Raw genomic sequence first — 20,116 nt, forward strand, 5'->3', positions numbered from 1 at the left:
CTCGCGTTGAAGAGAGAGAGAGAGAAAGAGTCCACGGTTTTTAGCCTTCACAGTCCACGCCATTCCGGTCGCCAACCTTCACGCTGAAGAAAGATGGAACGATAAAGAAAAGTTCCGGGTTCGAGGGGGCTGTATAGGCATCAAGTATACACCGTGACCGACCGTAAATCATTATCACAGACTACAGGCGCGGGTTCCGCAAATCTTGCGCAAAAAAAACCTTTATTTCTTTTTTTTTTGAATTCCATTTTTACCACCCGCTAGGCTTATGGGCACCTGCACTGTACATCAAAATCTCATCGTCACTTTTTCGCGATACTGAAATCTTCATCTCTCAATAAAGCTGATATTTCAATTTTTCATCTCAATTACATTTGGAATATTTAACTTATTTATAAACGATTTAGAAAAAAATATTCCATTTGGTTCAAATTTTAAATCTAATAATATTAAAAGAAAAAAAAAAAAGAAATAGAAAATGTGAAAAATTCCTAGAAGATTATTGGTTAGTAGGGTTTCGTGGTACTGGCCCGAAAGCTTTCGCGTCCGTCCGTCCTTCCGTCCATCGTACACTCGTATCGTTGCCATGGTAACAGTTACCATAGTAACCTTTCCCTAGTAACAATTTCCATAGTTAGTTTCCATAGTAACTGTTTCCATAGTAACAGTTTCCGTAGTAACAGTTTCCACAGTAACCTTTCCCTAGTAACAGTTTCCTTAGTTAGTTTCCATAGTAAATTTCCATATTAAGTTTCCAATAGTAACCGTTTCCAGAGTAACCTTTCCCTATTAACAGTTTCCATAGTAACCGTTTCCAGAGTAACCTTTCTCTAGTAACAGTTTCCATAGTAACCTTTACCTAGTAACAGTTTCCATAGTAACCGTTTCCATAGTAACCGTTTCCAGAGTAACCTTTCCCTAGTAACAGTTTCCATAGTAACCGTTTCCATAGTAACTGTTACCAAAGCAACTGTTTCCATAGTAACCGTTTCCATACTAACCGTTTCCGTAGTAACCGTTTCCATAGTAACAGTTTCCATAGTAACAGTTTCTGTAGCAACCGTTTCCATAGTAACTGTTACCAAAGCAACAGTTTCCATAGTAACAGTTTCCATAGTAACCTTTCCCTAGTAACAGTTTCCATAGTAACAGTTTCCATAGTAACAGTTTCTGTAGCAACCGTTTCCATAGTAACTGTTACCAAAGCAACTGTTTCCATAGTAACAGTTTCCATAGTAACCTTTCCCTAGTAACAGTTTCCATAGTAACAGTTTCCATAGTAACAGTTTCTGTAGCAACCGTTTCCATAGTAACTGTTACCAAAGCAACTGTTTCCATAGTAACAGTTTCCATAGTAACCTTTCCCTAGTAACAGTTTCCATAGTAACAGTTTCCATAGTAACAGTTTCCATAGTAACAGTTTCTGTAGCAACCGTTTCCATAGTAACTGTTACCAAAGCAACTGTTTCCATAGTAACCGTTTCCATACTAACCGTTTCCGTAGTAACCGTTTCCATAGTAACAGTTTCCATAGTAACAGTTTCTGTAGCAACCGTTTCCATAGTAACCTTTCCCTAGTAACAGTTTCCATAGTAACAGTTTCCATAATAACAGTTTCCATAGTTAGTTTCCATAGTAAGTTTCCCTAGTAACCGTTTCCATAGTAACTATTACCATAGCAACCGTTTCCATAGTAACCGTTTCCATGGCCATTTTTTCCTTAGCAACCGTTGCTAAGTACTTTTTTTAATGATGACAAATTTTTAAAGCATAAAGAATTTCAAATTTTACCCAATTCCATTGAATTTTTATTTTAAATACAACATTAATCAAAAATTAAAATTAAAAAAATTTTCCCTCATGTAATAAACAATTTTTCTTTCTGTTTCAGGTAAATATTATTACTTCTCTTGAGAATATCGCACACGTCATATTTCATCAAAAAAAGGTAAAAAAAAAAAAAAAACTTTAGAAAACTATAAATGCCAGTGTGGAAATATTTCAAATTTTCGCAAAATATTTTTGTCAAATAATGTCAAATATTTGCAGAAAATTTTCTATATAGATCACTGAGGAAAAGGAAAACTTTTTTGAAATGTGTGGTGAAAAAAGTTCCTTTTTTTTCTCCAAAAAAAAAAAAAAAGTCGTAATTTAGAACTGACTTTCGCGCGCATAAAGAACAAGTTCAAGGTTCAAAAGTAGATTTTGCGCAAAGAAAAATATAAGAATCATCTTTTTATGTTCATCGTTGAAACTTTTCCCCCTGGCATTTACTTCCTTGCGTGTTTTCTTGGCTACATTTTTTTTTTTTTTTTTTTTTTCTTTTTTCTGTGCGAGAAAAGTGAACTTCTTATCAGTTGTCGAAAGTCACTGCAACACTTTTGTTCACCATTGTCAGGGAAGAGTTTTTTTTTTTTTTTTTTTTTTTATTTATGAAGTATATGAAAATTTTTCTTTGAATCAACATTTGTGTCCTTTGGCGACAAAAATAATGTTTCAAGGAAAAGTTTTGATTAATTAAAAAGAAATAAATTTTTTTTTTTATTAAAATTCTTTGAAAAAAAAGAAAACTTATTTTATAATAAGATTTTAAGGAGGGAGGGAGAAAATAATTTCTTTAAAAAGTATAAAAGTATTGCGCGCAAAAGATTAATTTCTTTAGTTATAAAGTAGAAAAACAAACTTCGAATTTAAGATAATTAACTTCGACTTTTCAAAGAGAGAGAGAGAAAGAGAACAAAACAGCAGAAAAAAACAGTGATTTTTTTTTCTTTATCATTAAATTACGAGTGCCCCAAGAATTATGAAAGCAAAGAGCCATAATATCCGTCTTTATACAATTCTTCAGAGTCAGTTCTTTCTTTCTCTCATTCTCTGAAAGGCAAAATTGAATTGTCTCTCAAATCTTTTTCCCTCTATTTTTTCCCTTATTCAACGATTTTGCAGTTGGTTGATTTTTAAACTCATAAAATATTGAATTCTCATATATATATATATATATATATATAATATATATTCAATCAAATATCATCGTTGAAAAAATTGATTTATGAAAAGGAACTCTTTTCATTTATTCATTTATTTAATTTATTAATTTCATGAAGAAGTTTATTTAATTCAGTTAATTTCATTAAAAACTTCTTTTAATTATAAAAATTTCGTTTCAAAAAAAAAAATTCCATTAATTTAGAATGAATTATTTTATTAATAATTGATTGAAAACAATTTTATTGAATTTAATAATTAATTTGCTTTTATAAAAACAGAATTTGGATGATCTTATTCTTATATTGAAATTCGATAACATAAGTAAGCTGACATTGTGACATTTGTAACTCTCTCAGTGAACTTAATTAGAGAATAGCTTCCGGCTTTCGCCAATACCAGTGGGTATATACAAAGTTAACAATTTCAATATTTTGCGCAAAGAGTTACAAATGCCAGTTCAAGACTGAAACTGCCGTATATAGTATGAGATTTCACTATAGCAGTTTGCTATTTTAACCTCGGGTTAAGTTGCTGGTTTACTAATTCAACTTTAGGCCAAGTTTCGTGAAATACTCCACCCTATATATATATACAGCTCTTATTGAGTAAGTTTTCTTCTTTGTCACACATACTCACGCACATTTAATTAAATCCTTCCTTCATTTCTATAATATACACTGAGAAAAAAAATTTATTGTTTGCAACAAAATTGTTTTATTAGGCAATTTTGGTTCTTGTAGCCAAATTTTGGTTGGCTGAAACAAAGTCGTAGATTTATCTCAACCAAACATTTGGTTAGTCCAACAAAATTATTTGGTTGAACATTTTTAAATTCCAACCAAAATTTGGTTTCGACAACAAAATAATTTGGTTAACACAACAAAATAGTTTGGTCTAAAAAACCAAATGATCGTTTGTTGTCCTAACTAAAATTTGTTGACCTAACAAAAAAAATTTGGTTCAGCTAACCAAACATTTTTGTTGTACCAACAAAAAACACTCAACCAAATTTTTTGGTTGACTCAAACAAATAGTTTGGTTGCTTAAATACCAACAAAATTTTTTTGTTTGCCCAACCAAATTTTGATTGCTCTGACTAAATATTTTTCTCAGTGTAAAATCGCAAAATTCAAATTAAAATATATATTTCACTTTCTATCATTCAGAGAAATGATATATATTTGTCTCAGAGAAAAATAAATATTTATTTGATTTAAATAAAAAATTTTATTCACGCCAAATAAATCGGCTAGTAGGCTGTGAGACAAATATATACATTTATTTAACTCAAATATATTATATTTTTGGTTCAAATAAAACATTTCTCTGGGTTGTACTATTTTCATCAAGTTTTTAATTTTTTTTACAAAAATATTCGAATATTTTCACTGAATAATATTTCCTTTTTAATTCACACAATTTTTATTTTCATGCCAATGAATATAATTGTCATATTTTCAATTTTGCGGTGTATGATCACTTCATTTGGAAAAATCATTTAATAAACAAAAAAAAAAAAAAAAAAAAAAGGAATAAACTAGCTGAAAAAGTATAAAACCCTGTTTTATTGTCATGACTCATCGAATTTTCTGCAATCGTAAAATTTCGGTTTTAATTAATATATCGTGTGCGTATGTATTATTTAAAGAGGAAATTTCGATTTAATAGTTTTTTTTTTTTTTTTTTGCAACTGTAAACTTTTGTTTTGCATTTTTTGCGAGATGTGGGCTCTGATAACTGTTTAACTGCCGGGGAAAAACGAGAAAGAAAAATGTTTGAAAATAAAAAAGAAAGAGAAAAATGTGAGTAGAGATATTCCCCTTGGAAGATTGTCACGTCTGACTGTAGCTTGACTTTTACTACTGCGGAGTCTTCCCTTTTTTTTCTCCTACATGAAACTTTTTTTTCACTTCTTTCTTTCTTTTTTTCTTTCTTTTTTTTTTTTGTTAATCATATTCGTTTACCTACAATTATTTTTATTTTAAATTATTTTTAATATTTCTCTCTTTTTATATAATATATATCTAATATATCTCCTTTTATATTGAATGGAAATATAATAATTGAATAATATTTATTTATCATTCTCTATAACACTTTGAATTTTAGTTTAATAATTCACATATGTTACGTGTCAGTAATTAAAATGCTCGGTGTTAAATTTTTCCAAATGATGAATTTATATGGAAAAAAAACAAATAAAAGCATACCAGGTTTATATATTGAATTTAAATTTTTACGTAAAGTGAATTTTGAAATATTTTTCTCATTCAAAGGGAATAAAAAAAAAAGTATTATTTTAAAAAAAAATTATTTTGAAAAGTTATATATTTGTTTGAAATAAATTTGAATTATTTTAAACTATATATAAAAATAATGCGAATCGTGCATTGAGAAATTTTTTTTTTTCAACATAAATTTACGATTTATTTAGAAAGATAAAATTCTAATAATTTTTCACAAAGCACATATATGTGTGCATTTTTTGAATAGAATTATTATTGTGTATATAAAATTCTATAAAGAATATATTCATTCTTTGATCCAGATTTATTAAAGTGATGTATATATATAGTAATTTGAATGTCAAGTCTATAAAAGGAAGAAAAAAAAACTATGGTTACTTAAACGATAAAAGTATAACAATAACACGATAATCCATGTCGTAAAGAACGCTTATTTGTGAGAGTAATTTACGGTTAGTATATTTAACCATATCCTTTTGTTGGATATATATATATATATATATGTATATATCCTTTTCCTCAGCACACACGCGATTTTCCAGGGTTCTATGGGTCTTTTCCTTATGCCACGGCTTCACTATAACATAATGAATGGCTGACTCACAAGTGCCATGGTCTCACGAATATAATCTTTGGTTTACCCGCGACCTCGTAAATTTATAATGTAGACTGCAAAACAAGAAAGACGTATCTCTTGTCATCAAATGCAAAGAAAAATTTTAATTTTTTTTCAGTTTATAATTAATTTTATATTATTCTCTATACGAAAACGGGAAATTATAATATTGAAATTTTCCAATTTTCTTTTTTATTTCAAAAACTCCTTTTTTACATTTTATTATATAAATCATATTTTTGTTATCTCGGGAATAATTTTCTGCTCATAAAAAATATAAAAAAAAATTTATTTTTTTTTTTTTAAAGTCGGAAGTCCATTTTAGGTCCCTATAGGTAGCGTCCATTTTCGCATGATTTAGAGAACTTCTGGGGCCGATAAGATTCGTGCCTATGCGGTAATTTAAACTTCCATTCTTAACCAAATTTACGTTTAAATTTTTATTTTTAAAAATGGCACACAAAAAAAAAATCAAAAATCCTATTTCTCCTTCAATTGTACAGGTAAAGTGGCTCGTTTGATAAGAAAAACCATTGAATTTCAGTGAAATTGAAACCCCTTTTCTACTATAAGTATCGGCCCACTGGACATGAGAAAAATGAAACTTTCTCGATGTTGATATATATATATATATATATATACAATCCAAGAGTCCAATGAGAAATGTCCAAATCTTTCCGCAGAAACTTTTCGTTCGTCTTTCTTTTTTTTTTAAAAAAAGAGAAGAAAAACTTTTTTAAAAATGAATTGATTGAAAGTAAATTTTAAAATTGAAAAATGTTTTATCAGAAAAAAAAATCAATTTTTCCTCTTTATAATATTATACTATATTAAATATTAAAACCTTTTTGATTAAAATTTTATTTTAAAAATATTAATTGGAAAAAAATTATCCGCTTTTTTATTATCATTACTTATGAGAAAATTAATACGGAAAATATTCACTGAAATATATATATATAATTGAGATAAATTATTCTTATATTGATTGAAATTAATAATTTAATTAATTCAATGAAGAATAAAATGAGGTGTGAATATTTAATATAATCTCATTAAATTATCAAAATTTGGAACAATATTATTTAATTTTTTATATATTATAAATGCTGGAAAATTAATACTTTTAATGTCAATTTCATTAATTATGATGATAATTATATGTTAATAATTTATATACCTATATATATATATATATATATATGCTTTTAAGAATTTTTTAAATTTTTCATAATTTAATTTCTTTTTAATTTTCATAATTGTTTTTTTTTTATTTTACCTGTTCACTATACAATGAAAAAAAAATGTTTTATTTTTTTTTTCTTGAAATTATAAAAGTAAGATCACAAATTCCGATCTGTGTATATCGTATATAAAGGGCAAACCTTCTTTTTATATATTATTATTATTAATGAACTCGGTGTGTAAGCAAAACGAATTGTAACGCGAGTTTCGCTATTTGATAAATGCTCTTTATCAACCGCATTGACGTGTTGAAATGTACATTTTGTTGTATATGTCGTCTAAAGTTAATGTTGTACCGTATCAATGTGCTTCGCGAGTCTTATGCAATGATAAATTATACTCTCTTTCTCTATTCAAAAAGAAGCAAAAATTACATAATCAGTTTCTGTTCCCCTTTTTTTTCTCTTTATTTTCTATTATACTTTTTCCATTTGTTTTTATTTTCTCTTATTTTTTTCCATATCTTTTTATTATATTTTTTTATTATTTGTTTCTATTTTCTATTTATTTCTATTTTCTCTTTTTTCTGCAATTTTTTTTTCTCTTGTTCTCTCCATTGTTTTTTTTTTTTCAAAAAAAATTTAGAGGTACAAAAAAATGGGGTGGTAGCGATTTTTTTTCAGTGTACACAAGAAAATTCTACACAGTTAACTCTACGCGAGAAAACTCTACACATTACATTTAGACAAGTGATAATAATTCTGCATAAATAAACTCGACGCGAATTAAAAACTCTACGCATTACAATTAAATAAAAATTATTTAATTAAATTTATTTAATTCATCACGGTTAAATTCTACACGGTAAAAAACTCTACATAATTTAATTCTACGCATGAGAAAATATTAATTGTTTTAATTAAATTATTAACTTTACGCGGTTAAATTCAACTTTAGAAAACTCTACACAAATAAATACATTTTATTTCAATAAATTTTTTAAAAAAATTCTACGCAGTTAAATTCTACACAAGAAAATTGTAGACATTTCAAATTCTTTTAATTTTGCACGATTAAATACTACACCGTAAAATTCTACACAAACGTTAAATTATTCTTATTGATTTAATTGAATTATTAATTCTATACGCCTTTAAATTCGACGCCAGATAACTCTAAAATACGTTAAATTTAAATAAATTTGGTAATGTAAAAAGAAATAAATTCTACAATGTGAAACTCGACGCAAACAATTGAGATATTCAACGTATTTATTTGTGTAGAGTTATCTATGGCGTCGAATTTAAAGGCGTTGAATTAATAATTCAATTGAATCAATAAGAATAATTTATTTGTGTAGAATTTTACGGTGTAGTATTTAATCGTGCAAAATTAAAAGAATTTGAAATTTGTACAATTTTCTTGTGTAGAATTTAACTGCGTAGAATTTTTTTGAAAATTTATTGAAATAAAATGCGTATTTATTTGTGTAGAATTATCTGGTGTTGAATTTAATCGCGTAGAGTTAATAATTTAATTAAAACTCTAAGAATATTATTTTCTCATGCGTTGAATTAAATTTTGAGTAGTGTTTTACAGAGTGTAGAATTTAACCGTGATGAATAAAAATAAATTGAATTATAAATAATTTTTATTTAATTGCAATGCGTAGAGCGTTTTTTCGCGTCAAGTTTATTTATGCAGAATTATTATCACTTGTCTAAATGTAATGTGTAGAGTTTTCTCGCGTAGAATTTTCTTGTGTAGAGTTTAATTGTGTTGAATCGCTACCACCCCCTAAAAAAATAATAACTATTTGAATTTAAACATTTCTTTACAGTATAAACTGATATTTTGTTGTATCCTTTAAATTAATTAAAAAAATTCCAGAACACAGAATATTCGCAAAAAAAAAAACAGAAAAATAACATTGAAAAATTGAATTTACTTTGGAGGATGAAAAGAAAAAACGGTGAAATTTGAACGGACTCATTTTTAAAACAGATGATCCGATGCGGATTATATCTCCATGAGATCAAATATAGGAATTGATGCTTTAGGAAGAAAAAAATCCTCTCCTGAGTTTTTTATATATCCGTAATGTAAAAGTTATGAAGGGTGGGAAAAAAAAAATATGCTTTTGATTAAAGTTGTTCGCATTTATTGGCGCTATTGGAAAATATAAGGTGGATAAATAATAGAAGTCTCTCTCTCTCTCTCTTTCGATTCAGAGTATAGCCCTAGCTTTTAATCCAGCTTGATCACGCGCATTTCTCGCTTCCGCATCGTACACATTGTTAAAGTCTCTCTCTCTCTTTCTCTCTTTTTCTCTCTGGTCTCTCTTGGGCGTCGCAATTGTTTTATAGAAGAGGTGATTTATCGCGACGGAGTCTTGCTCTGAACTTTTAAAGCTGACTTCACCGCCGAGGTGAAACGGGAGGAGGCACAACTTTTCTAATTAATGATAATTAGTTCGGGAATTTAAGGCCAAGATAACGAACAACTCACTTTGGAGTTGCGGTTCGTTCACTCGCGTATATGTAAATACTACATTTTAAATATGAAGAAAAAGACACTTTTCTCTCTTCTTTCCTTTCATTTCTTCTTATTTCTTCTTTATTCTTCTTTCTCTTCTTATTCTTCTTCTTCTTCTTCTTCTTCTTCTTCTTCTTCTTCTTCTTCTTCTTCTTCTTCTTCTTCTTCTTCTTCTTCTTCTTCTTCTTCTTCTTCTTCTTCTTCTTCTTCTTCTTCTTCTTCTTCTTCTTCTTCTTCTTCTTCTTCTTCTTCTTCTTCTTCTTCTTCTTCTTCTTCTTCTTCTTCTTCTTCTTCTTCTTCTTCTTCTTCTTCTTCTTCTTCTTCTTCTTCTTCTTCTTCTTCTTCTTCATCTTCTTCTCCGTCTTATTCTAGGCAGTTAAGATAATGGCGCGCTTTCTTTTGCGTTAAAATTGCCCATAAACAAGCGAATAACAATGCCGCCCCGTACTTGGTACTGCCCAGGTGCAGAAAAACTTTTTCCTTTTTTTTTTTTTTTTTTTAATTCTTTATCGAGGCTAACCACATTCCAAGTACACACAATGCTCTTAAAAGTCTTTTTTTTTTAAGATTATCATTTTTTTTACACACTCAATGATTTATTGTAAACAAAAATTTTTTTATTTTAATTATTTTGAAAATGAAATTTTTTTATTTTGAAATTTGTCATTCAATTTGAAACATTTGACTTTAAGTTTAGTTACTTGGAATCGTGCTCTCTGACTCGTCACCTTAAACGTCTTAAACTCCGTTGGAAGCTCAATTTGCATAAACAAAGCACCTTAAAGTTTTATTGACTTTGGACAAAACAAATAAAAAGAAAAAAAAAGAAAACAACTTTTTGCGCATACATAAAATGTACAATATACAAAATTTTTAAAATTATATGCACAATTTTTGTTTTTTAGAAAGAAAAAAAATATATATTTCACAGAAAATTAAAAGGCATTAAAATAAGCTGCAACGCTTATTATTTTAATCCAATTTTGCTTATTTTAATCCATTTTGAACTGAGAAAAATGTTTAGTCAGAGCAACCAAAATTTGGTTGGGCCAACAAAAAAATTTTGTTAGTATTTAAGCAACCAAACTATTTGTTTGAGTCAATCAAAAAATTTAGTTGAATTTTTTTTGTTGGCATACCAAAAATGTTTGGTTAGCTCAACCAAATTTTTTTTTTAGGTCAACAAAAATGTTTGGTTGATGAAACCAACAGTTTTTTTTGTAAAATTAAAAATTTTATTATACCTTATCTCTTTTCTTTTTATTTTCTTTAATTATTTCATTGTTTATTTATTATCAATTTAACATTGAATTTATATTCATCCAATTGGAATATTTATGGACTTTGAAAAATCTCACCTCTGCCTGGGATCGAACCTCTGTTTTAAAACTGAAAGTCGGGAGCTCTGACCACTGGACTACCCATCCTTGTGAGAGATTTAAACTAACTGTTCTCTTAAGCTATGAGCTAAGAGCGAATTAAACTATTTGGTTGTCGCAACCAAATTTTGGTTAGGACAACAAACGATCATTTGGTTTCTGAGACCAAACTATTTTGTTGTGTTAACCAAATTATTTTGTTGTCGTAACTAAATTTTGGTTGGAATTTAAAAATGTTCAACCAAATAATTTTGTTGGCCTAACCAAATGTTTGGTTGAGATAACCCTACGACTTTGTTTCAGCCAACCAAAATTTGGTTCCAAGAACCAAAATTGCCTAACCAAACAATTTTTGTTGCAAACACTAAATTTTTTTTCTCAGTGTGGTATTAAAATATAAGCAAAATTAGATTAAAATAATAAGCAGTGCAGCTTTTTAATTTTCTGTGTTAGTATCATTTTTTTTAAGTGGGAAATTTTTTTTTTTTTTTCAAGAATATTTACATAAAAATTTGTCACTATTTTCTATCTTGAAAGTTGTTTTATAGGGTAAGAGAAAATCCAAGGAGTTTACTTTTCTCATCCAGAAAAAGGAGAATACTGTCTTCAAATGTAATAAGGGTGCTTTCACACAAAACAAACATTTTCGCTGAAGAATCACAATATATAGAAAAACTATACAATTTATTTTACTTCGATATATATATATAAAAGAGAATATAAATTTATTTACATGGAAAAAAATTCTTTTAAATTACATTGAAAAATGCAAAATAAGGAAATAAGGGATAATAAAAAATTTATAGGGAAAAAAATCAAAGTTATGAATACTGAACTAAATAATACAATTTTGTTGTATATTAAATTTATATATATTTTCTATGCATTTATATTTAAAAATATAATAGGTTATTAAAATTAAAAATAGAAAAAAAAATAATAATTTTAGGTAAAAAGGAGGCAAATTATACGAGGCAAGTAGAAAAATCAGTATTATGTCAGACACTAAACTATATACTCACAAAGAGGACCGTGATGATAAAATTTTTTTTTTTTTTTTTTTTTTTTTTCTATATAAAAATGAATATTTTACTCTTATTATTATTTTTCTTTTATAATTTTTATAATAAACAACTTTTATTTTTTATTTATTTACTCTCTATTATAAGTTTTATAATTACTTTGAAAAAAATTATAAATGGAAAAATCTTGTTGACTAAATAAGAAATTAAATATTATATAAACTTTTATTCAGTTTATAATAGTTTTATAAATTTTATATATATATATTATAAAAATCGTTTTTTTTGGGGGTTATAATAATTATTGTAAAAAATTATTACTATATAATAATTATATGGTAAAATGAGAAAAGTTTTTTAAATCGTCTAACTTTAAAGTTTTCGAGATTTTTTTTGGGGGGAATCGAACTTTTTTTTTTCTCTATTAGCAATTTGATACTAATTTTTGTCGACTTCGTCGCTATCTTATCTTTTTTCTCTTTTGCCGTACTGTTAAATCCAGGTCAGTATCAGGAAGATGTATTGTTTAGTTAAAGACCCACTTCCGGTAATTATCTTTTACTCAGCTGAATATGTTCCAGAAAAAGACTTTTTTTTTTTTATCGATAATGTCACTTGACTTATCTGGTTGAGATTTTATTTTGAAAATTATATATATATATCTGTCCAAAGAATTATACGAAATTTTCCATTAATGTTTAATTTTTTAATATTTGAATTAATGAAAATTTTTTTATTGCAAAATATTCACAAAATTAAATATAGAAAAAATCGAAGTGATATGATATAGAGAAAGAGAGAGAGACAATGAATTTTTGATTCTCGACTTATTTTATACTCTTGAGAGGTAAGGGAAAATATTCTTATTTCTCATATATAGTAAACAAATTTTGTATTCACAGCCACTCTCTTTTTCTCCCTTGGACACTCACGTGTATTATTTTGAATTTTCTCGTTTCGAGTTTTCCTTTGCGAATTTACATTTTCTATATCCGTGGATATTATTATTTTCATATGAAATTTTCGAAAACATGATTGACATTTTTTTTTTAGAAAAATGAAATTCTTAATTTTTTATCTTATTTAAAAGAAGTGAATATAACGGAAATTTAAGGGGAAAACTTTAAATACACGACTGTTAAAAAAAAATTAGCAACATAAAAAAGAAAAATGCTATCTTATATAATTGTTTTAAATACGCATATAAATTTTTATATACCGCATTTTAATATAACGTCGAGTTCGCCAATTCTGAAACATAGTCATTATTAAAGCCACATTGTTGGAAGTTGAAGGCAGCTATCAAGTTTTCTTTTATGAAAATCTTGAACCCGAGAAACTAATTATTTAGTCCGCTTACAAGCAGGAAGATTAATTATAAAATGAAGAATGTAAAGATGTTCTCATAGTCTCGTAATTGAATCTCGTACCTGAATTTTCAATAAAATCTCTTCGCATCGAAAAAAAACAACTTATTTATATATCAATCAAACGCTCAAATAACATAGAATTTGTAAATAAAATAATAATAAAAAAAAATTTCAAAATTAATTTACTTTCTTTTTAAAAACAATATGAATAATTTCATTTGATTAAAAAAAATTCAATTTTTCACATCCGCGAGTTTTTAAATTTAAAATATGAAATTCAAGTATATATACACTTTCTTTCGAGATCAAATGTGCTTAACATTTTTATGAAAAAAAAGAGGATGATGTTTGGAAGAAGATTAGATTTTCTCCACTGATACTTCCAATCGGAAAAATTTTTCTCATTCCAAACCCCCTTCATTCATAATTCATTATTCGATTCTTTTCCTCACAATTGTGGCTATATTAAAAGCTCATCAGATTTCTCTTATTCTCGCCTTTTTTTTTTTTATTTCATTTTCAAAGACTTGAATCTTTATTATACAATATATATATATAGACAATGTGTGCCTATATACTTAGGTCAAGATAATTTCCCGGAAGTTATATCAGCAACAGGAAACAGTACCGTTCATCATTACCGGAAATCGATAACGACGTTGAACTGATTTTCTTATTCTGAATGGTCGTTTTTAAGATTTACGACTTTTCTTCTTATACTCAAAAGTTATTAAACTACTTTATGGGCAATTCTTTTAGACTACTTTTCATTCTTTTAAATATGAGTGATTATTATAAATAATAAATAGTCATTTATTTTTTTCGTTGTAAATATTTAATTTTGCAACAGTGGAAATTAAAAATTGATTATTATTATTTATTTATTTATTAAAATAAACGGGACAAGCCCCATTTCGTACAAAGTACTCTTAAAAACTAAAGAATAATCTAAAACTAAGAATAAGAATTATTAATATAAATAATAATTAATTGTAATATTAACTTATTTTATAAAAAATAAAATTATTTTATTAATATGATATTAATGCTATTATTGTTTAATTTGCTTTTCTAATAATCTCTGCTATTTTGAACTAAAAGTTGAGTGTTTAATTAATGAAATCGATATTGTATCCATTTATTATAAAATGTAAAGATAAATATAAAATAAGTGACAAAATCTGATAAATTCATTTTTGAAAATTTTATAAATTTTTAAGCATAAAAAAAATTTTTTTTTAAATTATTTTTTTTTAATTAATCGGAATGCTTTTTTTCTAAAAATATAAATATTCATTCTTTGGAATGAAAATGATAATAATAATAATAATAATAGCATTATTCATATATTGAAATAATAATAATAATAATGGTAATAGCCAACGGGCTAGTTGATAAATACGAAATCAAAGGCTTTCAATATTAAATGATAATCAATTATTTTATATATTATATATATATATATATATATATATATATATATATATATACATATAGGAAAATTTTGCAATTATCTATTATTAAATTAAATATTGAAATATAAAATAGAAATAATAAATAAAATTTATTTTCATATTCATTAAATTATTAATGAAGTATTTTATAAAATTTGAAATTCGTTTCATAACATTCAGCCAAAAATAATTTTTTCCATTCTATAAAATTTGGTAAAAATTAAAAAAAAATTAACTTTCTATTAAAAATTTATCATTGTTTTAATTAAATCGTAAAAAAAAGAGATAAACATTTTTTTTTCATAAAAAAAACGAATTGTTTTGGCCTTTTAGAAAATTTTTTTATATATATATGAAAAAGGAGGAAAATTGCATATAAGCTGCGAGGGCAAAATAGTTTCTTGGCAAGGTTGTATAGGTGTGATATGAAAGGTATCACCTTCGGGAATATTACGGAAAAAGATTGTTGCAAAAGTTTTACCAGCGTATTTTCGCAATCTCTTTTTCACCGTTTGTGTATTTTAACTGATGGAGGGGTGGGGGGGGGCGAGATGTGTGTATGTGTACAACTATGGACCATTTTCCACTTTAAGGTGTTTCTCTCTCGCGTTACTTGCATTCTCATAAATACAAGAATACGTTTTTTGTATGTAGATATAGTACTATTTATATATATATATACATATACTAAACTTTAAAAAGGATGTAAATATTTCAACCCTTGTGGAAATTAAATTACAAATAAATCTTTTTCTAAAGTACTGTCATTTATCACTTCGAATGGAAATATTTTATCGCGCTTAATGTAAAGAAAATTAAAAAAAAAAAAAATAACTGAAAATTAGTTCTTTTTTGGTTTATAGGAAAAATTTTCTCGTTGAGAATAGAAAATAGTTTAAAATGCATTCAATTTGAGAATGAAAAGGGATTTTAACTTTCTGCGAGTTCTCTTGCGGAGAACAATTCTCGAAATTAAAGTAAGGCCATCCTTGTTGCATACGTATTGGTTTTTCGGTATATAGAGAAAACAAGAGAATAAGGTTTAGCTGACAATGTTCTCTTCGTTTTCGAAAAAGAACATGAAAAGACGTGCTTGGCAAAGTTCGTCTCACTTCATTTTTTTTTTTTTTTTTTTCTTTTTTTTTGGGTCTGTAGAGAAAACCAGGCACGAAGCAATGGAAAATTTTTGAGAGTTAAGAAAAGGTGAATAAAAGAATTGGGAAACATTGTCTATACAATATATGTTTCAAACGCTGGATCACGTACCAACCAAAATCGCATCTTCCTCACCTGTGCGCAGTTTTTTTTTCTATATATACTGCGTCAATTTTCATGGTCATTATCATAAATTTCAATTTTTCTCATTTCTTTCTTATTTTTTCTTCTATAATTTTAAAAATTAAAAAGAAATTTTAGAAAATGAAATCAAAAATGTAGTATATAGTATATATCAATTAAAAGTGATTTAAAATCTATTAGCTAGAAAATGCATTTTCCATTTAACTTTCCTTTTAATAATAATTCTCGAAAAAATGAATTTCTTATATACACGGAGAAAAAAGATTTCTTTTATAAAGTAACTTTTACTACTTTCAGAGTAAAACTGGACCAACTCGAAGTTTCTGCGCATCTCTGGCAATTTTTACTCCAAAAATAGTAAAATTTACTCTAGAAATAGTAAAACTTACTACGGAAACAGTAAAATTTACTATAGAAATAATAGATTTTACTATTTTTGGAGTAAAAATTGCCAGAGATGCGCAGAAAATTCGAGTTGGTCCAGTTTTACTCTGAAAGTAGTAAAAATTACTTTTTCTTTTTCTCCGTGTATGGTTCCATTTTTCGAGGCAATTGAATAGATCAACAGAATTTTTGAAGAACGAGGCAAACGAGAAAGAGAATGCAACTATTTGAATGGAATGTTTACTAATACGAAAAGATCTCCATTTCTCAATTTTTTTTTTCCTCTCTCAATTTTATTCTATATATATATATATACACTTTTCATTCGCGAAGGGTCAAGAAGTGGAAGGAAAAGAGGTTGAACTACAAATAGAGCATGCAGCAACCGGAATGGAAATAAAGTGGCTTAAAGGGAGGGAAAAAAGGGGTAAATAGAGAGAGAGAGAGAAAGATGCAAGTAAGGGTGAAATGAGAGAGAAAGCAGAAAAAAAGCAAAGAAAGTGGCAAGTACACCGACAGTTTGAATAAGTGGTTCACTGCAATTTCCAATGTTGGAAAATTTCAACCCCCTCTTTATTCTCAATGTTACTTTTTATCGAAAAGGAAAACGAAAAATTTTTATACCCAGGCACTCAAAGGCCATATTTATTTTTTACTATACCATATAGACTTTTTTTTCCAAAAATTATGAAAAAGTACATTTTATTTCCAATTTACTTTTTTTTTCGCAATAAAAGAAATAACTTTCCATTTTTGAGTAAAATAAAATATATTTTTAAAAGAAAAAAAAAATATAAATTAATTAATTAAAAATATAAGAAATTTTATAATTTGTGTAATTGTGTTCCAAAAAATTATAATTTTGGTTAAATTTTCCCAGAGACTGAAAATTGAAATTTTTAATAAACTTGCGGAATATTTACCTATATATATATATATAAAATAAATGCTTTCTGCTTGGACAGAAATGAGCGCGCAAGTACCTAAAATTACTCGAAATGATGAAAATTATATTTTAAATATGTGCGGAGAGAAACATGAAAGTGGCACTTTACATCCGATAAAATTTTCCAATTTAAAACATCGTCTCTAAATATTTAATCACAAAAATGAAGTATATACCGTAAAAGAGATAAAATTTTTTTTTTTTTCAATATTTCCTTTGTGAACTTTCAATAAATAATTATTATTGAAATCTGTTCTTAAAAAAAAAGAAAAAAAAAATTAATAAAAAATTCATTTCTTTAATTTTTAAAATGAAGAAAAATTCTGATTTTACAAATTTATTATAAATTACAGAATAAAAAATAAAGAAGAAAATATCGATATTTCAAGCTTGTGAATTTTTTTCGAATAACAAAAATGTTTGGGATTTTTCATTCTTTATATAAATGTTAAAAAGGATACAATGTCTTTATGGTATTTTTCAGTAAAAACTTTATTGTATAAAGCGTAATAGACATTTCTTGAAATACCAAAAGGTTAGCATTTTTATAAAAAAAAAATATATATATATATAAGAGAATTTGCGCACAATCTGAGTAACGTTAGATATTCGAGGAAATAGTATTCACAGACACCTGAAGCATATAAACAAAAATCAAATCTTGAAAACTGCTTTTAATGACTGCAAAACGGTTTATATGCTTTTTCATGCGTCTTTCTATAGTACTATAAAAATTCCTCGCGTAATTGAGGAAAAATGAACTGTTTATAAGAGAGACAAAAATTGTAAAAACAAAATATTTCTTCAAATTCCAATAAAATCTAAACAGAAAATTGTTACTCCTGATAATTATATAGAAATTATTTCACTTTATGGGAATTATATAAAAAAAATTTTTTCAGTAAAAAAAATTAATTATTATTTTAAATAGAAAATAAATATCAAAAAACCTTTAGAAAAATAAAAATTTATGTTCCCGGACATTCTGTATAAAATAAATTTTTTTTTAACTTTAATTATATTATGTAAAATTCAAAAGCGTTGAATATTCGTTTTTAAACTGAAATTGACAAGTTTCTAAATTAAATAAACTTTAAACTCTATGGACTCTCTGATTATAAACTTTTGAATTGAAAATTGTCGTAGCCTGACAAAATTTTGAATTCAGACAGATAATGTTTGAAGTAAGTTTGACCGGTTCTAAATTAGATGCACCTTTACTTTGGAATTCTTAAGTTTAAAAGTTCCCCAGTGAAAACTTTCCAAAGATTGAACTTATTAAATCTTAAAGCATTCGCATTAAACGCGCGCAAAGAGGTTTTTAGTTCTCTTCCTTTTTTTTTTTTAACGACGCAAAAACCTTTTTAGTATTTAAAATTAGAGGGCACTAAAAATCTTCACGCTTCCTAACTTGAAACATTACAAATTGTTAACTTTAAGAGATTATAGTGTACCTCGTTTATTTTTTCTTCTTTCCCATTTTCCATTCTCTTTTATAATATTATATATATATTTCCCCATTTTCTATTCACACGCAAATGTTAATTTCCAAGATGAAGCAAAATCCTCGTGAAGAAATGTTCAATTTATTATATTTCTCTCTTGCGATGTAACAAGAAGTAAACGCATTTTCTTATTTATTTATTTTTTTTTTGTTTCAGAATGGCGTTTACGTAAGTGAAAAGGACATGGATGGTCTTGGCTTGTGTCCCTATAACCCTCAGCATAACAGCACTGCCGTTTTTGTCGGTGAGTATTTTTTTAAAATTCTTTTAATTTTTCTTTATATAAAGTAAAAGGGATTCAAGTGAATGTTTTTTTTTTTAATTAACGTTCAAATTTATTTCATGCAATTATATTTTTAATGGAAAAAAATATTTTATAGAAAAAAATATATTTTTATTTTTTGAATCTAATTTTGCCAAAGGGAGATATTGTAAATTTTTTTACCTTTATATTAGATTTACAATAATCAAATTTTTCCCAGTGGATACAAAAAAAAAAAATATATAATTTTATTAAAAAAAATTTTTTTTCATTTCTTTTGGGTTCTGATTGAATATATTTTATAATTAAAATTTTTGTATCAATTTACAAATCTGATTTCTTTGGGTGAACACGCGAATATCAGTTTTCGATGCTTTTAATCGAAGCTCGATTTTCATTATAAACTATAATATACACGTGTGCACAAACATTAATGGACCCACAGAATGCGAAAATCAAAAAGCTATTAGCTAATAAAATTCGCTATAATATAGGTATATCATGTATGCACTACTATATCTAAACTATACAATGTATATACGCATATTTAAACTCATATATCAATATTTGCCCCTATTGGAAAATTGAACGTAAACAAATGACTATTTTATCCAATTAACTCGCATCATCCAATTCGAATACACATTTTCCATTCTTTTCAGATAATATATTTTAAATTAAATTCCAAGATTCTCATTTTTTTCATTCAAAAACTTTTATTTATTCAATTAAACAATTTTTTTTTGCAAATTGATTTTTAACAAAAAAAAGATATTTTTAATTCTAATTTATTTTCTCATTGAATAACCGAAATTTTTTCTTACTTTTTGTTGCTTTAGAGGCAGAATGAGAATTTTTTTATTATTTACCAATTTTAATTTAATTTTTATAATTTGTTTTTCATTGCCACAGTAAATTAAATGAG

The 20,116-nt window shown here is 26.3% G+C and overlaps 1 protein-coding gene across 3 annotated transcripts in view; it reads left to right on the top strand.

Moving 5' to 3' along the window:
• Window positions 1–20,116, top strand: part of LOC127283856 (semaphorin-1A-like) — a 167,347-nt gene that overhangs the window by 132,269 nt on the left and 14,962 nt on the right. For all 3 annotated transcript variants that reach the window (XM_051308958.1, XM_051308959.1, XM_051308961.1), the window contains exon 5: window positions 19,086–19,173. In XM_051308958.1, the coding sequence (XP_051164915.1) occupies window positions 19,086–19,173 (88 nt within the window). The remainder of the gene's footprint in view (window positions 1–19,085; window positions 19,174–20,116) is intronic.

The sequence above is a fragment of the Leptopilina boulardi genome, unplaced genomic scaffold, assembly GCF_019393585.1.
Source record: "Leptopilina boulardi isolate dan_hultmark-lab unplaced genomic scaffold, ZJU_Lbou_2.1 LbouV2_312, whole genome shotgun sequence".
NCBI lineage: Eukaryota > Metazoa > Arthropoda > Insecta > Hymenoptera > Figitidae > Leptopilina > Leptopilina boulardi.